Raw genomic sequence first — 16,922 nt, 5'->3', positions numbered from 1 at the left:
TTAAAAAGTACTATATAACTGAATGAAGAGTAATTATAACTACATTCAGACCCATGCATACGCAGGACAACAATACTAAAGGATGTGGGAGATTACATAGAGGAGGGATACTACTTTGACTCAAAAAAAAAAGACTATATCAAGGATCTCTGGGAAAGAGATAGTTTGGTTTTTTTCTCCTTACCCGAGCAACATGGAGACTGGGAGTTCGCTCTGCGTGTGGACTGGGAGTTCACTCTGTGTGTGGAGGGTTAATGTTGTACCTAGACAAATCGGCTCGCTGTAGCAGTTACTCACTCACTGTTTTTACAAATAAATGCGCTTCTCACCAAACACTTCAGAGGGATTGAGGAGCTCCAGCAGCCTGCCTCCACGCTTTGTCTCATAGGTGGCAAATCCACCATCAGGATTCCGCATGCTGAGTAGCTACCAAGTGGAAGGCAATAGAAATGAAAGTTATGGTGACCATACAACTGAGCAAACATTAAAATGGGATATTCATTACCCGTCCAACTCCCTTCCAACTGCTAAAATAAAGCAATCACGCACTCGTGTAGATTTAACCATCAACTGGATTATCTTTGGGTACATCTCTAATCCAATGGTTTATAAACATGCAGCAAATTGATGTGAAAGTACCACTCATAATATGCCAGTACAGGAACTTGACAGAGAAACCTAGAATACAATTCAGTTGATTAACGGTGGGAGATCCAAATACAGCTCTTTAAATGATTGATTAAATAGCTACAGCAGACTAATTCACAGCTGCTCGCACCGGGACCCACCTCACTTTTTTAAATTTTATTTCGTCAAGAATCAGTAACTTGGAATAAACTAGAAATATTTGTAAACAGAATTCTGATATGGAAGTCTGAAATCAGCATAGTGGCCGTCTACTTTACTTGCTATTTGTCAAACACAAATGCATCCAACTCAATAATCATTACTAAAAAAAACGCACACTTTAGGACAAACTTACCACATTGACAGCATCGAAGAGGCGCTGTTTGGGAATGTGGTCCTTGATAAAGGTGCACTTCTCTTGAAGCAGCATCACTGTCTTCAAGCCTTCAGCTGTACAGTCAGCAACAATCCAGCCACAGTGGAGATTGCTGAAGGGAAACCCTCCCTGGATAGGAGCACACATAGGTGGCTCAGGTATCATTCAGACAACTGCCCAAAGTCAAAGTCCTCTACTGATACACTGACTATCATTCCAACTCTGAATTCTGAATGTTCCTTGGTGAAAACACTCAATAGTTCTGTCATAGGAAAGCACCAGAAAAAAAAAAAAAAAAAAAAAAACACTGCTTTTACATACAAAGTGCTTTGTGATGGTGGTCCACTATGAAAGGTGCTATATAAAAGATTGATATTTCAGAATGTCTGGGGATCCCGCTTTCTAAACAAACTACTGTAAATTTCTACTGTGACTGATGACTGACAAAATGTGCAGTGTGCGACATGCTTTAACCCTGAAGACCCTGCTGCCACTGACAGTGAAGCAGTACCAGACCACAGTAATGCAAGTCCATAAGCTAGTGCACACATCATCTGCACCTGGGTGATTGTGCCTCAAAGATTACAGTATTCTGCACCCCTGATAAAGATCCACACTGATTCCTGTTTAAATACTCAATACATACTGTCCTTTTCTAGTCTTATACTGGCTACAGCCTCCACATATTGGCTGGGAATTACATTTAATATCTTTAGATAAGCATTAGAGACCAAAACAAGTTTTCCACCCACAAAACTTCTATGTAAGCTGGGTTCTCTGCTTGTATAATACTTCATTTAGATAATGTAATGAAACAAGCATTACAACAGACACAGAGGCCTTCACTTACCTTGTTCATTTGGCGGTAGTACTTTTCAAAGTTTGGTGGGTTTTCTGGTATCTAATATAGTTATAAAAAAAACAAACAAACAGTTTGCCTTGATTAGAACTAAATTTAAAAAAAAAAAAAAAAAATTCAATGCACCCGACACTAATTGTGCATTTTTTTTATCCTGCATAAACATTCCAGATCCAATAGATCAAAAATAAAAATAAATGCTGTGCTCTTGAAAAACCAGCAAATTCCTCGACAAAGTAATAGCTCAAAACAGGCCTTGGACCATCTTCCATAATTCTGCAGTTTCCCTTGTTTTTAAAATGGTTATGCATTTATGGTAACTGACAATTATTATTATTTTTTTTTAATAGGATACCTCTGGGTTTATAATGCTTACCCATGCTTTACCATGTTTTCACTGTGCTCTACTACACTTTGCTATACTTGTATTATGATATACCCTTATGAAAGTTTAACATGACTAACTAGTCTTGTGTACCCTGTGAAGATGACCCAAGCAGTGAGGCACCATAGTTAAGCATCCAATAGAAACATGCTTCTATACATGGGAGGGGCTACTTGTCTTCATAGTTATATACTGATGGCTTTAGATGCATGCAGAGGACTTTTGTATCGTTACCTGTGTGATTCTGAAGAATTCGTGAGCCTGTTTAAGACACTGTGTAAATGTGCATCTGTCCTGCGCACCTGCCTGGAAATATAAAGCTAGCGTTACTGGAGAGGTCATACTTTCCTTGTTAAAATACAAGTGATTCAAAAATGTAAAAAGATCAAAAAAAGTATAAACTGGCATTGGATTATAAACTAGGCAATATGTCTTACTGGGAGGAGATTCCAAAATTTTAGGGAAGGTTCGTCAGACGGGTTCACGCACTGTATTTTTTTTCTCTTCACAGTAACTGTTTGACAATGTGTGAATATTATACATTAAATGTCACAGAGATGCAAAAATTTGATTTGCACAATGCATATTATGTAAATAAAAGTCATTATTAAAATCCGCTACCAAATCGTTATGTAGCAACTCTACATGGCGCAGATTCCGTGTATAGACCAGGGTATAGTATACAAAGCAGTGCGCTCGTTCCTCTAGTTACTGTGCTGCTTCAGTAAAATATGTACCGAATACCTAGTGTACAAGACAGTGCAAGAGAAGTGCCATGGCAGAATATGTTTGAAACATACAAAATATATGCCAACTCAATAGCAAAGCATTGTAGCGTGCGCAAGGCATAAGCTGTATTGAAAGAAATGTCTTAACTCCTCTGCTGTTTGGGATTCTTTTGCTTCTTTCTAAAAAGCGCTCCATTTTCTATTTTTTTTTTTTTTTTTTTTTTTTTTTCACTCAGCCCTATTTTGCCCGTTTTTATTTATATATGTTTAACTACTGGATAGTTTGTACTGCATGTGTACAGATTTAAGAATGCTTCATTAAAAAAAAAAAGTCACAATTTTACCTCAAGAAATGCTTGGACAGCAAATGCAGTATCCCAAAGCTGAGATCCATTAGTGCCCTGTAATACATAAAAAAAAAAAAAAAAAAAAAATCAACCAGACAATCTCCCCTCAAACAGCAAAATCGACAGCCAACTGTGTATGCAAGTCAATGTTTATGATTTGCTCAAGACCGCGATGTTGAGGACGCCTTTAAAAATGCCTGTGATCAGAATGGTACATGCCAGTTTCAAGTGTAGTTCACTTGCAATTTATACTTTAAAAGTTCACTTACAGCTGTATTTAAAAAAATACAGTACTTTTAAAATGTACAATACATTCCATTATTCTTTAATAATAATGTGGCTTTAGATTCCTGATAATACGAATTGCTGATAAGTATTTCATTTGTATGCATGATATATACACACACACACTATACAATGTTGGGGTTGATCGATGCATTTGAAAGGAATTAACATCTGTAGAAAAAAGGGACAAGTGCACCATATAACACCCTCTTAGCGGGGTAGAATGAGAAGATAAGAAACTGGCCATTGGACCAAATAAACAGCGTTCTGGAACCTGGTACCAACAATTAAGGGTCAAGATATTGAAAAGTATACTGTCCAGGAGAGGCCCCTGCACTCTTCTGTGATAGAGCAGTTGGGGGTGTACATTTTCTTGTGTGATGGAGCAGTTGGGGGTTTCACAGTCTTTGTTTGAGATGTCTTTCTCCACAGAGCTTGTACATGCTGAAATTGGAAGGCCTCTCCCAGATTGCTTTGTAAGATTGTTTAACACTAGAAGCCCCACGGCTGTTATTTTGACAGTTTTTGGTTTTAAAATGCAATTTTCTGCAGTCGTGCAATACATATGGGGCTGTGCATTCATGTACCTTTCTGTCCGTATGTAATAAAATACTCACAAAAAGCACGAGACGCGGGAGTGCAGAAATAAAGGAGATATATTACATTATACCTAAAAGCCCCGGGAGCAGTCACATTGACAGAAACACAGAAAACAATTGTACTGTGATTATACAGAAAGGTATTCTACTTTATTTACTAGTCTGCAATGTGCTTAGCTGTAATTTGATTATGCTCTACCCTCTGCCTGAGTGAATGATTGACAGTCTTGTTTTTCAAAAACTTTTCGAAGGCAGCACTTGTTTACCAGCTGCGCAGCTTTGTTCAGTCAATTAGCATCGGGACTAGCGAAAATAAATACCAGAGACCCTGGAGTTTTACAACGCAAGAAAATAGTTGATGTTTTAGATCAGATGGCACAGAAGTATTCCGTGAAGCCGTCACCCAATGGTGACCTTTTCAGGTGTTTTACAATGTATTGGACCTAGCAGCCATCAACTCCTGGGTACTTTACAAAGAATGCACAGAGAAGAATTTACCAAGGAGAGAATACATTTTAGTTGGCACAGGAACTTCAAGAAGCATTTGGAACAGAGGGAGCGTGCTAAGCGATACCCACAACTGGTAAAGGAATATAATTGTCAAAAAAAAAAATACTTTTTTTTATAACTTCTTGTGCTGTGCCTTCTGTAAAATGTTTTCTAAGTTTATTTATCAATGTTGTTCAGTTGCTTTTCCAGTTTGGGTTTGTAAAATTTATTTTCTCTGTGTTGGGTTTGTGCCAAACATAACGCTTTGCATTTAGGCCAAATAGTTCCATTTTAGTTTTGTCAGACCACAAAACTATCACATGGTTACAGAATCTCCCGAGTGTTTTTTTGCATACTTCAAAACGGGATTCAAGGTGGGCTTTCTTGAGTAATAGCTTGGGATATTATTGTCACATGCACACTTTGACCAGTCTTGGCCATAATAGCCTGTAGCTCTTGCAAAGTTGTCATTGGCCTCTTGGTAGCCTCTCTGATCAGTCTCCTCCTTGCTTGGTCATCCAGTTTGGAGGGATGGCCTGATCTAGGCAGGGTCTTGGTGGCATACACCTTCCACTTCTTAATTTCTTTCTGTGCCTTTTAACAACTTTGTCTCAGAATTCTTTTGGAACTGCTTTGGTGCTCATGTCCTTGTTAAGGTTTTACTTTGAAATAAATACTTTGGCACTAGCCAGCAGAGGAAACCTACAGGAACTGCTGAATTTATCCTGAAATTGTGTGAATCACTACAATTTAACACAAGTGGAGGTCACTTAACTTGGTGTGTGATTTTGAAAGTGATTGGTTACACCTGAGCTAATTTAGGTTTGAAGGCAGATGGACACTTATCCAACAAAGCTATTTCAGTTTTTATTTTTAATTTTCTACAAAATTTCTAGAATATTTTTTTAAATTTGAAGTTGTGGGGTAGGATGTGTAGATAAAATGGAAAAAAACTAATTAATTCCAGGCTATAAGGCAACAAAAGGTGAACATTTTTAAAGACTTTCTATAGGCATTGTACTAATTTATAAGTTTGAACTACACACTAAGTAAAGCTGAGTAAATTAACTTAATTGAAAACAGGACTATTTTTGGTATGTGTTGAATTGTACATTCTATTGAATGTACATTGTTTAAAAACATGCTGAAAAGATCCAACAGGAGGCAGCGTCACGGCACTCTAGATAATACTGTACGTCTAGCCAGATCTTCCTTACCAAGAGCCGCTTCAGTCGACAGTGTTGGAGATCGGTGGATAATGCGTTGAAATGTCTGTTTCTGTAGCTATTACAAACAGCTAAATAATTTGATGCGAGTCAGGGTGAGTGTGTTCATGGACAGATTTTCCTTTTTTTTTTTTCAAATATATATTTTATTCCAGCTCTGAGACTAAAGTAGCTTGAAACTGTATATTCTTCCCCTTGGGCATTTTTACATTGCAATAGAAATCCCTTGGTATTTGATTAAGACGTGCATTTTCCACAGCTGGAGACATCCATTTCAATTTGTTTCTGTTTAAACAGTCCTGAAAAGTCAACATTTGCCCACTTTAACTTTATTTTTTCTCCATCTTCCAATTCATTTAAGTTCTTCATCCAAATCGGCATGTCTGCTTACTACTTCAGAGATTTTTAGTGATTCACTTTCTTTAGAGACATTTACATCTTCAGGTAGTTGGTCACTCATTTTTACAGTTACTGTAAAAAAAGATGAACCAGTACTGTAAATTCTGTGAGGCAGCGCAGTGAGAGGCTCCAACTGCCCACATCCTTACAGTATGTGGACAACTGGAACCTTGCTCGATTGCTTGTTTCACATTCCATTGCCAGACTTGGGATTTTTTATATATAAATGTGTGTAATGATGTTGACAGTGATGGCGTGTGTAATGGTGTTGACAGTGGACATCCTGTAATTATTAAAACTATAACCACATTCCAGCAGCTGAAAAGGGATCAGAGTTCTTACCTGCATCTTCATTCCATCAAGGCCGAGCCTGTAGAAAATACAATGAAAAGTGGTTTGATAGAAGTTATCTTTTTAAATCTTCCTACACAGCTCTGCCAGTGAGTGTTCTGGCATCATGTTTTAAATGAGAACCAAGGTTTTGACCCGATTCCTGGAGTACCTGTCTAGGCAGTCAGTTTTAACCAGATTCCTGGGGTACCCATCTAGGCAGTCAATTTTTCCTGTAAGACTGCAGGTAAGACATGTAATGATGGTCTTGCACGCAAAATTGCTCCAATTTGACTACTGTGCAGTAAGAATACTGAAGAGACTAGAATAAAAAACATCTTCATAACCTTTACTGTAGCCCTTGGATTAGATTAGTTGATGTGAAATACAGTAGATGAGTAGAGCTAGCAATACAAGCTTCAGATTCGCTATCTTTTAAAAAAAAAAACATCCCTTACATTAAACCTAAAATCTATTATGAGCACATCTGAGCCCAACTAGGTATTCTTAATCAATTGCATTGTCAATTTGCTAGCAAGTCTACAGCTATGGCCAAAAGTTTAGCATCATTAACAGGGGCTGAAAGAAGTGCTTCACAACACAGGACACGAGCTTGTGAGCAGAAACGCAAGCCTTAATTGTTGAAAAGAAACAATTCTCCTGCGACAGTAAGAGAACACCACATATTTAAAATTATAATTGAATGGGTTTTTCTATATATAAAAAAAAAATTATATTTGTAAAAAGTGACATCCCATAACAACCCAAGACACAACCGTAGTACCTGTATACAGTACATTACATTATCGCCTAGCAACCACAGCACAGTGAATGGCTATCAGCCATTGACGAGCAAAAGCTGAGCTTAAAACTTCAAATAAATCACCATCAGAAAAAAAAAATTACTTATTTATCATCACTTTCAAACATCATGTTCATTCTTACAACTTCCCTTGTGATTGTTCAACATATAGTTCAAATGAAAAACGCTGCCTTGCCAACACTGGTAGAATAAATGGGCAAAACATGTTCCACCCCAAAGATGGGGTTAGTTGAATACTTACAGTCCTTATGCCTGTGTACACTTTTAGTAAAATACTTACCAGAGATAGTCCGGGATTCTGGACACATGCTCCTTAAAAACAGACGAAGTGGGTCCATCTGCATACCAGCGCACCAACATGTTGATGGTTTTGGAGATCTGAAGAAATTAGATGGAAGTTCTTTATAATTCCAGTCACTTTACATTAGTACAGAATCTAGCCTCTCAATTGAAATACTAAACGCAACGAAATATAGAAATGTGATAAATGTAAGATTACAAAAGTACATTGGTTTATAAAAACTGACAAATCTTGTATGTCAGAGGTGATGGTCATTACCGGGGAGTATCCAAATCTGGGTCTGGGAGGCAACGTCTTAATTTTATGACACTGTTTCAGTACACTGATCGATTGTTTTATTTACAGCTGCTGGTGACTCGTGTGATGGGCAGTGCATCACATGATCGTTTCTGTAATTTCACTCGCTATTTAGACTCAAATGTGAGTTTGTGAACAAAAACTTCCATAGCATTACAGCACTTCTGATTGCATGGTTTGTGAAAATGTAATTATATGGTCAGAGATTTTAAAAATGGTGTGGTTGATCTTTACTGGTCAACAGCAGGAACATACACTAATGAGAATCATAAAATACAACTTGTACAAAATAATAACAATGCTTCAGGTTAATGAAAAGGATGCCACTTTATGTTCACTGGGCAGCTTTTGTACTTCTAACGTATTATTACATACCATAGGTGTCTCTTACCGGTCCAATGCTGATGCAATTGGTGAATCTGTCATCGGCCTTGATGTGATCATACAGCTCCTCAATAGCCCACTTCCTCAGAGCACTGCTGTGGTACGACTCGTACAAATTGAGCATGACTGAAAACAGGAATACAAAATAGTTATTTTAAGACAATTTTCCTTCAGAAAGGAGCGAGTTGTAGATCATATAGCTTTAATTTGCAAATTCTACTGCCGATTTATAAAGACAGAGAGACGCTTAGTTTGTGTGTGCGATTGGTTGTTTAATTATGTTCTGCTAGGTACACTGGTCCTGCAGGGTGGTGCAGCAGCCTTCATCCTAGCTCACGAAATGACACTCACAGAACTGTTCAGTGAAGCACACCGACAAACAGAATATTACACACAGTCTCCAAATCCCCTAGACCAGACAAACTAAAAACTTAAAATCAGGAACAGACATGTTTAACCCTTTGCGGACCAGGTCCGACATTACAATTTTCCCTTTCCAGTCCGATCTTGGACCCTGTCCGACATCAAAAAGATGTCAAGCACAGGTCTCTGGTAGTTTTTTCTCCGGAAAATGCTGAGAAAAACCTTTCAATGGCTGTGAGACCGACAACAGCAGAAAGAAGCTGAAAAAAAGGGGGTGTATCTGAGCAATAAATAGCCCCTGCACCACAGAGATAACATGGACACAAACAAAGAAGATAGCTGCTTCTGCATCCAGAGTTCAAAGAATATCATGGAAATTTACAGAGCTTTGAGATGTTATAGTAATAAAATAATGACTTGGATTGCATTGAGGAGTTTGGTGATAAAACGAGTGATCAGGAATGGATTTATTAATATACACAACTATGAAGAGGTATGTGAAAAATACAGCGAACAAGGGGTGGGGCTTGGCTGGCGATGCAGTACTGAGTGCGAGTGTCCTTTGCTTTGCAGTGCTTTTTAAATCTGTTTTACTCTGAAAAAAACAAATTTTAGAACAGTGCGTGTAAAATAAACAGTGCGTGTGATAATAAATTGGACTTGACGCACCTGACAAGCGCTGGAACAGGATTCAGAATAAAAGATGGGATGCATAAGCAAGCATTTATATACTTTAAAAGTTGTTCCTGCATAACTATTTTAAAATCAGCCTACATTCCAGAAGATGGGCAGAGTAAAATGCTGATATTTTAGGACAAGCCCCAAACAGTGTAGCTAATAAGAACACGCCACGGGAAACTCAACTATTGTCTTTGTTTGAAAGTGTATAAGAGAGGACTTCGATACATACTTCCTCAGATATAATCTACTAAGACTGCTGTAGCCCCGACGTTATAGAAGGAAACAACTGAAAGCTGAGCTGCTGATCAGACCCCTGACAGCCTCAGAATTTAACCAAGCAGAATTCTTAATCTCCATCTCCATTCAGGCACCACTAGGTGATTGTGGGTTTGGTGTGATTTGTGCATGCTTTGTTAATAGTCAGTATATCAGGCTCAATTAACTAACATTTCAGTGATAAATTGTTGCCTAATGCCTTGGTTTTATTGCAATGTTTTGAGTGTAATATTGACTAATTGTTTTATTTGATTTTCTGAACACATTGGTGATTGCAAGTTTAAAATTACATTGTTTTGAATAAATTCCTAGTAAATCTTCACTCATGCAACAAAACAGGAGTTATGAACTTTGAGTATTATTATAAACATGCAAATCTGGTGTCATTTTTAGAGTCCGTTACAAGAAAAGGTTTGTGTATTGTAAGTGCAATTATTATTCCAATAATTAGAACCTTGAAATACTACAACACCCATTTAAGAATAATAAGATTAAAGAGAACTACTCGCATAACATACACATTTTATAGGGGGGTAAATCCCTGTGTAAGCTGCTGCTTAAGTAGGCTTAATGAGTCTGTTCTTGATGTGCAAGTTGAGAGCCTACAGCTGTATACAGTCTCTACATTCAACATATTCCGTGTTTTAGTAGGAAAGGCAAGTTAACATTATAAAATGAGAAAAGCAATTTGCGATTGTAGTTGTTAAATGAAACTCAGTTATTTGGTTCTAGTTTAGTAAAATGGTTGGGTGTATATTGCTTTGAGAAGCGGACACTAGATCCAGAGGCCATGTTCTGAAATAGGACAGTGATGTTTTCCTTAACATCTTGCCGGCCACTTTAAACTCATTCTAAAAATGTCCTTTTACCTTCTACCGCAAAGCAGCAATAGAGTCGACATCACCAATATAAAAAATGCCTACCATATGCTGTTGTGAGTAATTTGCTATGAGGGGTATAAATGTCACATGCAGCCACATTGTTCCTTTGAGCTGGCCAGTCAATGGTGGAATAATCCTGCACATACAGCTCCTTAAGAAAGAAAAGTACACTGGGTTACAAACCACACCAAAATATTTGAAAGTCACAAGAAATATAGAGAAAACATCTTTATGTAATTGAGGTGGCAGACAGACAAACCTTAACTTTCAGCTGGTACATTATGTAATAATAAATTGAGCTGGTAATAAAAGATATTTCAAATTCTAATTCAATAAAATTCCCACTGAAATTGGAAAGCTTCCATTGGATTCTTTATTACTCATACAACAATAAATAGCACTGGTGAAAACTGACAGACACATTTACCCTAGGCTGTGCATACTTACAACCAAAATATAAATCAATAAGCATGTCAACCCATATACAGCATGCTGTAATACTTACTGAATGAGAACCAAAGTGCTCTCTCTGCACTTACTTACTAGACTTACGTATTAGGTGTATAAAACCACATGGAAGCTAGAAGCAAGATTTGGGGAGGTGGTGTTCTAGTGAGTAGAATACTACCCTAAATGACCTTAGTTTCAATGTGGTAAATCGGGTAGGTAGCCAGGCAAGTCTGTACCTGTCTGAGGCTTCGGACCAGCTCATCTTCATCTGCAGTCAGGCGCACAGCGTAGCAGTAACTCATCGGGAGGTAGACCTGGCGGCAGTGACACCACAGAGTAGAGGGGTGTGCTGGCATCCAGGAAGGGAAAAGCCTGAAAACAAGGAGGGAGTGAGGAGTCGGTACACTAGATGCATGGGATTGGGGTGTGGAGGCTGTACTCTGCCCTGCCCTGATGCACAGGACTGGGGTGAGGAGGCTGTACAGTGCCCTGTCCTGATGCATGGGATTATGCTTTCAATTCACAAGGGAAGGGGTGAGGAGGCTGTACACTGTCCTGCCCTGACACACAGGGTTGGGGTGAGAAGCAGAGAGGACAGAACCAAGCCAAGCTGCAGAGGAATCACTGGGAGCAGAGGACAGAACCAAGACATGCTTCAGAGGAATCAGTGAGCAAGACAGGACAGAACCAAGCCATGTTGCATAGGAATCTTAAGAGTTAGATTTGTGATCAATAATCTACTAGGAACTAGATTATCAGCGAGCGGCCGGATGGCCCCCCCCTCTTGTTTAAAACTTATGTTCTAACACATGCTAGGATCAGCTACCTCTGTATAGTCTGTAAATTACAGGATTACAAAATTACTTTGAGTACATTAGTTTTACATGAAACACTTTGGAATAAAATTTAAAAAATAAAAAATAAAAATCTAATATTATACCTGTCAGGTAACAGATGACTCAGCAAATCAGAACTACCAGCATATTGTTTGCATGCTTACAGTATACTACTTCGACCAAGTATAAGTGGAATACATTTTGGCAAATAAAGGTCAACTCATTTAAACATACCACATTTCTGGGAGAAGCGTATTCATCCCTTCCCAGCTGTACACATTCAGGATGGCCAACCAAAATTTTCCCCAAGAAGGAATTCCAACAGCTCCTCCTGAAAAAGATCAGACAAGCCATAATGCAGATTTGCCACATGCTGTATTTCAAGCATTACTCTATTATTGAGGTTTGGTTCAACCCAATTTAGACATGTGGACTAAATGAAACCACACTCCATATAAATGGTTTAATTCACTCGCTTATTGGTTATTTTAGCCCAGTTTAAAACCAGAGCTGCATGCAATCAACATGAATTTTAACTACATGGTTGCTATTGACAATCATGGTTTATGATGGCACAAAATACAGTGTGAATAGGGAATTAGTGTGTGCATGTTTGTCAAATGTACAGGCTACTCAATTGCTCTATTGAGCATATGAGACTTAGAAAGATACTCTGCAATTTGTAGACTTTGATTAAACGTGGATTGCATTAAAACAGGATGTTTCCACCGGCTTTGTAAGATTTTAGAATATTACAGAAACCTTCCAATTACAGGCGACATTATCCACAGACACACAGTGAACTTCCACTGCTATGCTGCGGATACCCAGCTCTATTTGTCCCTAAAGCCAGAAATGTCTTCTGCCTGGGTGTTATTAGATTCTTGCCTTACAGACTTTAAACATTGGATGTCACAGAATTGTTCTAATGTTGAATTCAGATAAAACAGAGGTTATGCTAGTGGACTCACAGAACCAACTAACAAGAAATGTGAGATTACATGCGCTTGACCCTTGCAGTCTCTCATCAAAAATTAAACTAGGAATTAAGAGTTTGGGGTCATCTTTGACCTTGATCTCATCATTTGAGACTCATATTAGGGAAGTTACTAAAGTATCTTTTTGCCATTTGAGAAATCTAACCCAAACTTTGACCAATTTCTGTATCTGATGCAGAGAGACTAATGCATGCCTTAATTTCATCTAGAATTGATTACAGTAATGCAATTTTTTCTGGTGTCCCAAAATGTGTGGTATCCCAAACAAGCTGCAAGCGGAATACTGCCGCTAGAATTCTGACTAAAACCAGGAAAAGTGAACATATTACCTGTTTTGGCCTCTTTATGCTGGCTCCCTGTGCAGTACAGGATTAAGATTTTTTTTGTTAACTTAGAAGGCCCTGAATGGATTAACACCTAACTATTTGCAGGAGTTACTGACCCTGTATCTTCCAAACTGCACTTGATCACAGGATGCAGGGCTGCTGGTTATTCCTAGGGTCAACAAAAGCAAGACGGGAAGTAGGGCTTTTGCTTGTAGAGCTCCTAAATGATGGAATGCTCTGCCTTCGTTTGTCAGGGAAGCTGGGACCATTTAGTCAAGAATAGAAACTTTTATAAAAGGTCTCTTATCTTAGTGGGTTTTAATGTAACTTTAAATTTGCTGCTTTTGTATTGTGTATAATGTTAAATGGTCCGATTGTGGCAGTTGTATTGTGGTTTGTTCTTTTTTTCTGCCATGTACTGTACAGTGCTTTGACACTTGTATAAAAAGCACTATATAAATGCATTAAACAAATAAAATTCTAGCTGTCTGGCTTTATAGCAGATGTTTCAATGCATCTCCAAAGATGAGACTTGCCAGCAAGACGTAACCAATAACTTAGGGTTTACATTTAACCAAACACAAAAAAAAAAAACCACACACACACACACCATAATATGGTTGAATCCACTCACTTGCAATGCGCGTTTATGATTTTTGGAAGGCAAGTCTATATAATAAAACACAATATTCTATGTCTGGATGCTTTATTTTGCTATAGGAAAGCAATCAATAAGGAATACACAATTATTGTTTATTACTATTAGTTTATTTAGCAGATGCCTTTATCCACGGTGACTTGGAGACTAGGGTGTGTGAACTATGATCAGCTGCAGTCACTTGCAACAACGTCTCAGCTGAAAGAGAGCCCAAGGGGGTTAAATGACTTGCTCAAGGTCACACAGGTCAGCGAGTGAGGATTTGAACCCGGGGACCTCCTGGTTACAAGCCCTTTTCTTTAAGCAGCGGCCCACACAGCCTCCTATGTTTTAGTATTTGCATTTGTTTATATATTTTTGGAATTTTTAGGGAGTGTGTGTCAAGTTGGAAAGGGAGATCAAGAGACTAACAGCCCAGAACTAGTGGGAGGAGAGTCTGACCTATAACAGCCCAGAACTAGTGGGAGGAGATTCTGACCTGTAACAGCCCAGAACTAGTGGGAGGAGAGTCTGACCCGTAACAGCCCAGAACTAGTGGGAGGAGATTCTGACCCGTAACAGCCCAGAACTAGTGGGAGGAGAGTCTGACCCGTAACAGCCCAGAACTAGTGGGAGGAGAGTCTGACCTGTAACAGCCCAGAACTAGTGGGAGGAGAGTCTGACCTGTAACAGCCCAGAACTAGTGGGAGGAGATTCTGACCTGTAACAGCCCAGAACTAGTGGGAGGAGAGTCTGACCTGTAACAGCCCAGAACTAGTGGGAGGAGAGTCTGACCTGTAACAGCCCAGAACTAGTGGGAGGAGATTCTGACCTGTAACAGCCCAGAACTAGTGGGTGTCTTAACTTTTTTTTTTTATACATCAAAAAGACATCAAGCACAGATCTCCAGTCGTTTATCTGGAAAAAGCAGAGAAAACCTTTCAATGGCCGAGCAAGACCGATTGGAGCCAAATGAAACCAAAAAAAGCCCCTGCACGACAGAGATAACAGACACAAAGATAGCTGCTTCCACATCCACTGCTCAAACAATATCACAGACATCTGCAGAGATGATATAGTAATAAAATAATGACTTTGACTGCATTATTGAGGAGTTTGGTGTTAGAGTTATCAGTATGCACGTCTATAGAGGTGGGGCTTGGCTGGGAGGTGCAGTACTGGAGTGCCCTTTTACGATGCAGTGCCTTTTAAAAAAAAATTGAGTAAAACAGGTTTAAAAGAGGATATAAAATAAACCATGCATGTGAATAAATTGGACCCGACGCGCCTGACAAGCGTTGAATAAATGGACCGCTAAAGGGTTCAATTTGCCTCTTGCATTTGATGCATTTTGACCCATGAAATGATCTTAACCCAAACTGGCCCCTCCAGCCATGCCACACTTGGAAGGCGCATTTCTAAAATTCTAAAGAACAATAGTCCTATGACAGTACAATGACATCATAAATCTAGAAAAAGAACGTTCACTTCTGGCTGCCAAAAGTGGTTGTAAACTTAGCCATTGTTGTGGTGGAACACTGACCTTTGCTGTGAAGGTTGTTTCTGGCTCGCAGCAGGTCAGGATCATCAGGTCCAACTCCTAGGATCCTCATGGTGGTGTAGCTCAAGGCTGTTCCAAACACTGTGGACTTATCTTCAATATGCCTGGGGATTCAACAAGCATTCTTACTACTATTTTACTCTGTCTACATTTGCTAAAAACACTGACAGTGTTGCTATCCCAAGCACCATCACTAAAGGAGGATACATACAAAGAACACATGATATTTTACTTAGTTTGCATTCAGTTGTATTTTTCAACAAAATATTTCTGCTACCAGTAAATGTTTGGTTCAGTAGTAATATTATTTACAACTGCCAACTCAGCCATGATCCTGTAAGGAAAGAGTTAAAGAAAAGATTAGGAGTGCAAAATTATGATTGAGATGCAGCTATGCTGCTGCTACGTGGGCAGGGTCTGCTGCTATCAAGGAAAGAATGTTTTGTTGCCTGGGAAAGGAGCTATAAAATAAACAGAACTAACTTCACATGACCTGGTGCAAGCAACAATGTTGCTGATACATAGAGATAAGCCAGAAGACGAATATTGCCGTCTCCATGTTGCTTACGTCAGGAGAACAAACCGATCTCTTAGCAGCATGGCAGATGTCCTGCATTGTGCAGATTTTAGTTTTGCCCCTATAATAACCACACCTTATCCTGTGGGTTTTGATAGATCTTGAAAACGTTTTCTTTCTAAGGCTGCAACAGAACTTGACACAGGACGAGACTCAATCCGAATGTGCGACTTTCCCAGCCAGGCAGCACGTTGGAGATTGCATCGACGTGAACACAATAAAGGCAGCCTGTTGGATATTGCATTGATGTGAACATGCTAAAGGCAGCATGTTGGAGATTACAGTAATGAAACAGGTGGCTGAGGTTATTTAATTACTTAACAGACGCTTTGAATAAAAGCAACTGGACAGAAACTAAACAAAATATAAAAATACTAAATTTAATCAATTTAAAATGTTTTAGAAGGAATAATAAAATAGAAAGAAAAATAAGGATGCAAAGAGAAAATAGCAGATGAAGATATTACAGACAAAGCAAAAGCAAATGAAGAATTATACACATTTAAAATACACAAATAAAATAATAGAAACACCCTGAACAGCCAGTGTCCTTATACGATTCCTGCACACGCTCCCGCTACACTGTGGATGCAGGGTATCGCTTCTGCTATTTCCAGGCTCTCTAAGATCAAGAACCTCTCGGGCCAGTGAGGAGCTAAGAACGAGACTGGTTTCATCTCAATTTTCTATCTGATAGTGTTGGTCTATGTTAGGGCCGAGTACGCCTACATAGGCCAGTAGACAAATTGACTGACTGTGTGCGACATGGCTGTAATCCGCAAAATAGGTTGTCTAGATTGTGATATCCTGTGTCTTGTACCAGTTCATACATTATGAATAAAGGTACAAAGCATCCAAAACTTTATTCCCTCTAACGATTG

At 38.8% G+C, this 16,922-nt stretch overlaps 1 protein-coding gene across 1 annotated transcript in view; it reads right to left on the bottom strand.

Moving 5' to 3' along the window:
• lss (lanosterol synthase (2,3-oxidosqualene-lanosterol cyclase)) overlaps positions 1 to 16,922 on the bottom strand; it is a 46,403-nt gene that overhangs the window by 15,837 nt on the left and 13,644 nt on the right. Inside the window, exons 5-16 of the mRNA XM_041263740.1 lie at positions 15,447 to 15,568; positions 12,177 to 12,273; positions 11,343 to 11,478; positions 10,699 to 10,807; positions 8,463 to 8,581; positions 7,754 to 7,851; positions 6,663 to 6,690; positions 3,320 to 3,376; positions 2,482 to 2,553; positions 1,854 to 1,904; positions 983 to 1,132; positions 330 to 426 (exon numbers count right to left, since the gene is read on the bottom strand). Of these exons, the coding sequence (XP_041119674.1) occupies positions 330 to 426; positions 983 to 1,132; positions 1,854 to 1,904; positions 2,482 to 2,553; positions 3,320 to 3,376; positions 6,663 to 6,690; positions 7,754 to 7,851; positions 8,463 to 8,581; positions 10,699 to 10,807; positions 11,343 to 11,478; positions 12,177 to 12,273; positions 15,447 to 15,568 (1,136 nt within the window). The remainder of the gene's footprint in view (positions 1 to 329; positions 427 to 982; positions 1,133 to 1,853; positions 1,905 to 2,481; positions 2,554 to 3,319; positions 3,377 to 6,662; positions 6,691 to 7,753; positions 7,852 to 8,462; positions 8,582 to 10,698; positions 10,808 to 11,342; positions 11,479 to 12,176; positions 12,274 to 15,446; positions 15,569 to 16,922) is intronic.

This window comes from Polyodon spathula, chromosome 11 (assembly GCF_017654505.1).
Source record: "Polyodon spathula isolate WHYD16114869_AA chromosome 11, ASM1765450v1, whole genome shotgun sequence".
Classification (NCBI taxonomy): domain Eukaryota; kingdom Metazoa; phylum Chordata; class Actinopteri; order Acipenseriformes; family Polyodontidae; genus Polyodon; species Polyodon spathula.
Note: the sequence above shows the minus strand (reverse complement) of the source record. Positions and strands in the feature narration are given on the sequence as shown.